This window comes from Danio aesculapii, chromosome 4 (assembly GCF_903798145.1).
Source record: "Danio aesculapii chromosome 4, fDanAes4.1, whole genome shotgun sequence".
NCBI classification, from domain to species: Eukaryota; Metazoa; Chordata; class Actinopteri; order Cypriniformes; family Danionidae; genus Danio; species Danio aesculapii.
In genome coordinates, this window is record NC_079438.1 from 54,337,516 (window position 1) to 54,346,417 (window position 8,902).

Genomic DNA, 8,902 nt, shown 5'->3' on the forward strand with positions numbered 1-8,902 from the left:
TTAAAAATATTAGGTTAAACTTTCTATAACCTTTAAAAAAAACTTGTTGAACCCTGAATATTGTGTTCAAATAAGTTCAAATAACATTAAAACATTTGTTGTCACAACTTTTTTTGTCCTATCGTTAGTTTTCAGTGTACCAATGTTTAATTGTATGAACTGAAAAGCTGTGGCCAGTGTTTAACTCTACCAGGATTCAGTGTCCTGGTCTCCTCCCTCATTTCCTTACAATAAAATGATCTGGCCAGAGCGATAAAGATCGGGAAAAAACTGAGCAAACATGAGTGACAAAAGCTGTTAGTACGATATGGATCATTGGCAGTCCCGCAGATTTACTGATAGCTGATACCAAACTAATCACTCTGTGTGTGTTTTTGGGTGCTTCTGTTCATTATGAGGATAAGCGGCGTGAAGAGTGTGTTTCCAGTTTTGTCTGTCGCTGTGGTTTTTCTCTATTTGAGCTCGGTGAAATGGGAGATAAAAACGCAAGAGGAGAAACTTCAGCAAGTCCAGCAGAACTTGTCATTGCACAGCTCTCTTCTGCTCCACAAACTGGACAAACTGGAGGCTCATTTGATTGCTGTGGGTGAGTTGCTGATATCTGACTTGTGCAAAATGTTCTGTTTAATTGTTTTATTTTACTTTCTAAAACGTTTTAAGAGTTTAGATGAAGAGTTTAGATGCAAAAACCTCTAAAAGACAGTCAATATTTTCTTCTAAAATTAGTATTTTTCTCCGACTCCTGTATGTAGGCTCAGTAATTTTATCTTTATAGTGACGAATGAGTTCTTTTCATTGCCTTTTAAGTGAAATAACTGAACAGAAATGTAGGTCATAACACAAAAATGCTCATTTCAGGAGAACATTTCAGACGACATTCAGAGGTTTTTGCATCTGAACTTTTCAATTGTGCTAAAATGAAGAGCACATCTTTTACTCATTTTTATGTTATTCCTAAACATTTCTGACTTTGTTCTGTGAAACTTAAAGCATATTAAAAAAGAAAAAAACAACAACATTGTTATAGTCTACGAGTGATGGGAATAACGGCTTTATAAATCAGTGGTGTTACTTAATTGAGGACACTGCACTGAAGCGGTTTCCATGCGAGCCGTGTCTCTCAGCCATAGGACCTCTATTTGTGTTGTGTATGAATATATATATATATATATATGCACTGCTGGTTAGACTGAAACTGCATTTCGTTGCCTTGTACTTATACATGTGTAATGACAATAAAGTTGAATCTAATCTAATCGAATAAATTTTTTATTAATTATTATTATTATTTATTTATTTATTTTTTCTTCATTTTATTTGCTTATTTTTCTTATTAATTTTTTTGCACCTCAGATCATTATAAGGATATGATAATTAACAAAATAATTAATCATGTGCTCATGTATTGATGATGTTGAAGTGTTTGAATATGATTTCAATGACATCCACCTACAGAAATGTGTAAATATGAGCTGTAATGTTTGACTGATAAGGTTGACTTTCTGATAAAAATTTGACTGATAAACTTGACTGATAAGGTTTCAGATTCAGTTTGTGTCGAGTTGAAAATGAATCTGGAACTATGATATACCCAGTGTTGTGGGTAGTGCATTACAAACCACATACTAAGAGCTAGAGTTACGTAATGATATTACTTTTCTACATAATGGGTAAAGTAATGCATTAATTTAAGAAATTAATTAATATTTGATTTACTTTTTATAAATGTAATGCCACTTACATTTTAGTTTAATTAATTAGCTTTAAAAAAAATTGCTCAATTAAAATGAGCATCGTCACGTTGAATCACACTTTTTTCACACGTATCACTTTTTTTTTGCAGAAGAAAGTCGCCTTAAGGTAAAAAGTGAGAAGAAACCAGCAAAGAAGCTATTCCTAGACTCAGACCTGTTCAAGAGATGGAGTGTGGAGCTTTCAGAGGATGAACAGAGGAAAGCTGAGGATCTCTTTCAGAAATATGGATATAATGCTTTCCTCAGTGATCAACTGCCTCTGGACCGAGAGCTGCCGGACACTCGAGACCACAGGTCAGCTTCAATGCTTTATCAAATGCATTCAACATCAACATTCATTCATTTTGCATTGGTGATTTTTGCAGATGCATTGAACGTGAATATCCTCCCGATCTGCCCACCATCAGTGTGGTGCTGATTTATCTGGACGAGGCTCTGTCTGTCATTCAGAGAGCCATTTACAGCATCATCAACAAAACTCCAGCTCATCTACTGAAGGAGATCATACTGGTGGACGACCACAGCACTAACGGTGTGTTCCTCTCAAACATTCCTGCAGATTGTGCACAACGTGAGCTGATGCCTCCTGAAATCTGTCTTCCACAGAGGATCTGCAGACGCAGCTGCATGTTTACATCAGCTCCATCAATGAGAAACACCCAGGCCTGGTGAAGATGGTGACCCATCCAGAACAGAAAGGCCTCTCGCAGGCACGAATCTCAGGTTGGAAGGCCGCCAGCGGGGACGTGGTCGCCATTCTGGACGCCCACATTGAGGTCCATGTCAAATGGTGTGAAACTGCTCAGCTGACTTTAGTATCTGCAAAAAAAAATTAATGTTTACTCAACCAGACAGTATACTTAATTGAAATTGTTGTCACTATTTCTCATGTAAAAGACTAGGAGACGAGTATCCAGCTGCAGCTTTAATAAGCATGTGAATGATATGCAAAGGTGAATGGGGTATATGGACTTAATTTTCAGTAACCCAGCCCAACCGCTTCCGTTGAACTCCCATTACAAAATCGCCATGTTTAATATCTGAATTCTTTAAAAATCAGTGATCTTCACTGCCTGACTGATATACGATATAACGCAGGTATCAGGTCAGACAAGAAGCACTGCGTTAAAGTCCTTTCTTTCACGCCATGTCTTTAAAATATTGAAATGTATTTGACCCCAGTATATTCAATGGAGTTTCTGCACTAGCATTTATACGGTCTTCCATCTAGTTTTACGCTTCAACAGCTAAATGAATGCTTGAGTCTATTTAACTGATTGTATCTTAATTACATTACAACATCGATGCTGTAAAAGGAACCGTATCAAATTGAAAATAGTCACATAAAACTTTGACCGGAAGTTTATCATTGGCTGAGAACACTAGCTGTGCAAATAGCCCAATCAGTGCATAATTAATGAAGAGAGTATGCTTAGAAACAGGAATCAACAGAACATAAACATCGCAAACAAGAAGAACCAAAAAACAATAGAATGAAAATTTAAAGTAAATATAAAAAAAATAGAGTAAAATAAAATGTCAGAAATGACAAACTGGTGGAGGAAAAGATCTTTTCAGGGTTAAGAAAGGAAAGTGGAGGACAAAACCTGAGCCAAAATGGAGGAACTCAATAGATCCAAAGGAATGGATAGCCATGTTGGAGCTGATGGAGCTTTAGTAGGGTAAAAGGGTCAAGGTGAAGTTACAGTACTTGTAATACTAGAGGACAAAGAAGACCAGATCCAGGCAGAAATGGGAAAGAAAAAGAGCTAGGAGGCTGGATTAGATCAGTGGAGGACACAAGTCATGTTTCCACCCAAAGATGCGAGTTAAATGTAAGCGTGAAACTAGAATATTGCGTAAAACCTTTGTGAGTAAAGCACTATTTCCATCCAGCGAGTCCAAGAGAACAAAATCGTCACTTCCTGGTAAAACTTTCTGCCATTGTTGTTATCACATGATCTGTTGAAGCTGGAATTTATTCAGTAAATGCGTTTCTGAATGCATTTTTTCTTATCGGATAATAAGTTTATCCTACTCGGCTGTGCACATAATATTTTAATGCACATTTTCTAAATGTATGCGCATCTTGCCGTTTCCATCAATGTTTTTTTTTGGGAGAGGGATTTATTATAAATGCACACAAAAATTGGTGGATGGAAACACAGCTACAGTCCAGCACAACCAGAGGGGGTATTGCACCATAGGATCCTTTTCATAGTTCCTAGAACTATTACATGCATTTTGTTGTGTCTGCACCACAGATAATGGGATAGATGATAGGGTAACTAAATTAGCTCCTATTTCAGAGCAGGGTCTATGTTGCTGTTGGCAGGCTTACATCACTTCTGGGTTTCTAACAGTACTCATGCAACCAGAAAATTAGTTCCTAGTCACAGGAACTAGCCACTTCTGGCCAAAGTTTCTGTAACTACCTGCTGTGGAAATCCAATCTGGGGATCCATTGCAGGCTTTTTTTATTTATGCTTGTGTTCAGTAAGCAAGATGAGTGGTTGTGGAAATGCATTTACATTTTTTTTTTTAGAGAGAAAAAGGATATTAGGATGAGATATGTGATATAAATGGGATATAAACCTTCTCTGAGTGCCAGTTCTGAAAATTGAGCATGCATTTTTAATACTCATTATAGAGATCTCTGTGTTTCCATCAGCAATTAAAAAAAGCAATCAGGGAAGCATCTGAAACTTGTGCTTGGCTGGCTAGATTGAGATGATTATTCTCGAAGGAGCAATTGTCCTGGGTGAGAATGAATGGATGTAATTTGCATGTAGAAAGTACTTGAGGTTGTGGATGAACTTGCGGCAGCAGAAGTATATTTGTGGATGTACAGGATGACGATCAATCCATCTAGAAGCACGTGGAGCACATGGAGAACATAATCAGTAAACTGGAAACATAAACATAAAGAGGAAACAGGAAATGAACAGAAAGCTAGATAAAACTGCATCTAAATGAGCTTAAAAACCCATTACTGGCTCATTCACTTGCTGTTTTGATAGTAAAGGGGACCTGTTATGCAAAATCACTGTTATAATCGGTTTAAACACAGTTGTGTGGCAAAAGTCTGTGAATATAACCAGCTTCTGTTGGTAAAAATGTAGTAATTATATTTTTTATAATCACACTTGATTAAAACAGTCTGCAGAAACACTTTGGTCGACATTCTCCATTTGTACGTATCATCAGAGGTGGAAAGCCCCGCCCACCAGTGATGCTCTCTCCCTCATTAGCATACGATGTTAGTCTTGTTTTTGAAACTGCCACTATGCTGACACACAGGCATTTGTAGCTCCGCCCTCTTCTTAAAAGAGCTCAATCTCATTTGAATTTAAAGCGACAGACACCAAAGCGCCACAATTAGGATCAAAGCCGAAAGGGGTCAGTTTCAGAGTTATAAAACATTACTTGTGTGTTTTTTTGAGCTGAAACTTCACATACACACTCTAGGGACATCAGAGACTTATTTTACACCTTGTAAAAAGGGGGATAATTGGTCCTTTTAATGTTTTTCATCTACTGTTTTGACTTTATTTTAGTTTCCAGTGTCAATTAATGCTGTAATAAGCGACATCAACCGAAGATATAAACAAGTGATCAAGCATAATGAAAGTATAATGTGTTTGATCAGTGTTTTTACTTTCTCACTTTCAGGGCGGAGCCTCTACTTGCACGTATCCAGGCTGATCGCACACTAGTCTTGAGTCCTGTGTTTGATAAAATTAATTATGATGATCTGGAGGTGACTAAGTATTTTGCCTCTGCTCATGGTTTTGACTGGGCTCTCTGGTGTATGTATGTGACGTTCCCGAAGAAGTGGTACAATCAAAACGACCTTTCGCTGCCAGGAAAGTGAGTGTATGTTGTTAAATGTGAATTAAATAGTTTATACTCAAATCTGAAAGTGTAACTGATCCGTCCAGGAGTCCCTCTGTAATGGGAATACTGGTGGTGGATCGTCTGTTCTTCGGTGAGATCGGGACTCTGGATGAAGGGATGCAGGTGTACGGAGGAGAGAATGTTGAATTGGGAATACGGGTAATTCATCATCATACTACAGCTTTGATGATTTTACTATATTTACATGCTGCACAATGGTGTCGTTGTTCATTGTTGACTTTTGGATGTGTTTTGGTTCAGGTGTGGCTGTGTGGAGGGAGTATAGAGATTGTGCCGTGCTCCAAAATTGCACACATTGAAAGGGCGCACAAACCCTACATGCCCGACCTGAGTAACGTCATGAAGAGAAACGCTCTCAGAGTGGCAGAAGTTTGGATGGACGAGTACAAGAAAAATGTCTACATGGCTTGGGGTCTTCCCATGCAGGTATATCTAGTCTAGATTTTTTTGTCGACTTGAGGATGCAGATACAGTTCAAGGCAAAATTATTAGCCCTGCTGTGACAATTATAATTATATTTCAAGTATTTCCTAAGTCATGGGTGGGCAAGTCCTGGAGGGCCGGTGTCCTGCACAGTTTAGCTCCAACTTTGATCAAACACACCTGCTTATAGATAATTAGTGATCTTGGAGACACTGATTAGTATGTTCAGGTGTGTTTGATCAGAGTTGAAGCTAAACTATGCAGGACACCGGCCCTCCAGGACCGAGTTTGCCCACCCCTGAAGTGATGAATAACAGGAAAAATAGATCTAAATAACTAAAAATAAATCTACAAATTGTTTGTTTTATATTTGCCATGATGACAGTACATACTATTTTAATAGTTATTTTGCAAGATGCTAGTATTCAGCTTAAAGTGCACTTTAAAGGTTTAACCAGGTTAATTATGTTAATTAGGCAAGCCATTGGACAGCAGTGGTTTGTTTCATGGCCAGTTGAAATTAAATTATTAAGGGGGCTAATAATATTGACCTTAAAATTCAATTTTAAAAGAGTTATGGTTAGGTTTAGGGTTAAAAACTGCTTTTATTGAATCCAAACTAAAAGAAAATAAAACTTGGACTAAAGAAATAATCAAACATGAAGATATTGGAAATACTGTGAACATTTCATTGGTTTGTAAAACATCACTTGAGAAATGTTTGAAGTAGACTTATATTTTCACAGAGGCGCTAATCATTTTGTCTTCATGTGTATGTGATTGTTACAACCTTCTGGCTCAAAAGTGAAGTAACAAAACCAAATAGAGATCCAGACCAGAAAATCAAATCAATATATTCATTCATTCATTCATTTTTCTTCAGCTTAGTCCCCTTATTCATTAGGAGTCTCTACAGCGGAATAAACTGCCAGCTTGTCCAGGATATGTTTTACACAGCGGATGTCTTTCCAGCTCCAACCTAGTACTGGAAAACACCCATACACTTTCATTCACACTCATACACTATGACCAATTTAGTTTCCTCAATTCACCTATAGCGCATGTCTGTGGACTGTGGGGGAAACTAAAGCACCCGGAGGAAACCCACGCCAACACGCGAGAACATGCAAACTCCACACAGAAATGTCAACTGACCCAGCCGGGGCTCGAACCAGCAAACTTCTTGCTGTGAGGCGACAGTGCTAACCACTGAGACACCGCGTCACCCTAAAAACACCACACCAGTTCTAAACACTCAATGAACACCTCCATTTAGCTCACAGGTGTCAAACTCAGTTCCTGGAAGGCCGCAGCTCTGCACAGTTCAGCTTTAACTCTAATTAAACACACCTGATCAAACTACTTGAGCCCTTCAGGCTTGTTTTAAACCTCCAGGTTAGTGTGTTGAAACAGGGTTAGAACTAAACTGCAGGGCTGCTGCCCTCCAGGAACTGAGTTTAACACCTCCATCTAGTGGATGACGTCAGACAGGAGCACTCGGGGCCGAAATAGTAATGATCAGATATTTAAAGTTTGAAAATGGTCATTTCTCTTGGTTTCTGATGATTTATAGTCAGTAAATGACCCTTTCTATCTGTCCTCCTCCTTTCCCACAGAATCATGGGATAGACATTGGTGACTTATCAGAGAGAAAGAAACTGAGAGAGAGGCTGAAATGCAAACCGTTTAAATGGTATCTGGAAAATGTCTATACTGAGTTAAATCCCATGGATGATTTGCTTGGTTATGGCGCGGTGAGTGACACACTGTTTGCTATGAATCAACTGAGTACAGGAAATGAATGAATGGTTTGACAGTTTCAATATGAGACCTTTATCACTCACACACAGCTGATTAATGATCTGCAAACAAGTCTATGTTTGGACAAAGGGCCGTCAGAGGAGAACACTCCTATTTTATATCCATGCCATTTTTTAACCTCACAGGTAATTGCTTCTCTTCATTTCTCAAATGTATATTTGATGAACATTTGACACACTTTAGTTTGTCCTCACACAGGTGTTTTTCTATACAGCAAGTGGGGAGATATTAGTCGGTCCCCTTCAGCCACTTTTACACAGCCGAAACCGCTGTCTTGTTGATCCTGGTTTGGGACGGTTTCCAGAGTTTTCCTGGTGTTCAGACACTGAGAAACCAAAACACATGTACTGGGACTTCAAACAGGTGAACTAATGATTAAATCCCAAATACTGTGCTGGATACTGTGGTATATAACATGTTTATAGAAAACTGGTCTTATTTATATTTTTGCTTTTAGGGACAGCCCATACAGAACAGAGACACCAAACGCTGTCTGGAGATCAGTACCAAACAGAAAGGAGACTATAAAAATAACGTTTTCATTCAGGAGTGCAGAAACCAACACTGGAGGATACAACATGTAATTAAGGACTTATGAAATGTAAGGTATACGTAGTTTATTTGAAATGGTGGAGAAACTTTCTAGACTTTTAGGGACAGTACTAATAGTGATGTTGAATTACAGTTCAAGCAGAAATGCTAACCATGTCATGTGACTGTTATTAACCAACATCAGTGAACCGTGAACATTCAACTATGACATTAAATGCATTGGACATTTTGATTCCTAAAGGTTTGAGTGACAAAACGTTTTGATCGAAGCTTCAGCAATTTATAACAACAGCAAAATTTGATATGGTCAGAACTATAATCTTGATATAGCTAAAAAAAACTCATGGTGTTTTCCAAACGGCATATGTCACCCTCCGAAGGGCACTGCGAAATCAATCAAAACAAAAAAAAATGTCCGCCATTGGTGTCAAACC

General features: G+C 38.2%; 1 protein-coding gene across 5 annotated transcripts; it reads left to right on the plus strand.

The window, feature by feature from the left end:
- The first annotated feature begins 243 nt into the window (after positions 1-243).
- LOC130223307 (probable polypeptide N-acetylgalactosaminyltransferase 8) lies at positions 244-8,848 on the plus strand. 5 transcript variants are annotated; one of them, XM_056456099.1, is made up of 11 exons: positions 244-586; positions 1,844-2,048; positions 2,120-2,286; positions 2,361-2,544; positions 5,427-5,624; positions 5,696-5,810; positions 5,913-6,098; positions 7,712-7,849; positions 7,946-8,041; positions 8,115-8,279; positions 8,374-8,848. In XM_056456099.1, the coding sequence occupies exons 1-11, from the start codon at positions 394-396 to the stop codon at positions 8,512-8,514; spliced, it is 1,788 nt and encodes a 595-aa protein (XP_056312074.1). In that variant the 5' UTR covers positions 244-393; the 3' UTR covers positions 8,515-8,848. The 5 variants fall into 5 exon arrangements, with proteins under 5 accessions (XP_056312074.1, XP_056312075.1, XP_056312073.1 ...); XM_056456100.1 differs by having other exon boundaries at positions 1,847-2,048; XM_056456101.1 differs by having other exon boundaries at positions 383-586; positions 1,920-2,048.
- Positions 8,849-8,902: the final 54 nt, after the last annotated feature.

What these genes read in the sequence shown, in the direction of transcription:
- LOC130223307 (XM_056456098.1), top strand. Translation starts at nt 394, where the DNA reads ATGAGGATAAGCGGCGTGAAGAGTGTGTTTCCAGTTTTGTCTGTCGCT. An exon ending in GGCTCATTTGATTGCTGTGG is followed by an intron (nt 587 to 1,843) that starts GTGAGTTGCTGA and finishes TTTTTTTTGCAG; the next exon opens with AAGAAAGTCGCCTTAAGGTA. An exon ending in CTTGGGGTCTTCCCATGCAG is followed by an intron (nt 6,099 to 7,711) that starts GTATATCTAGTC and finishes CCTTTCCCACAG; the next exon opens with AATCATGGGATAGACATTGG.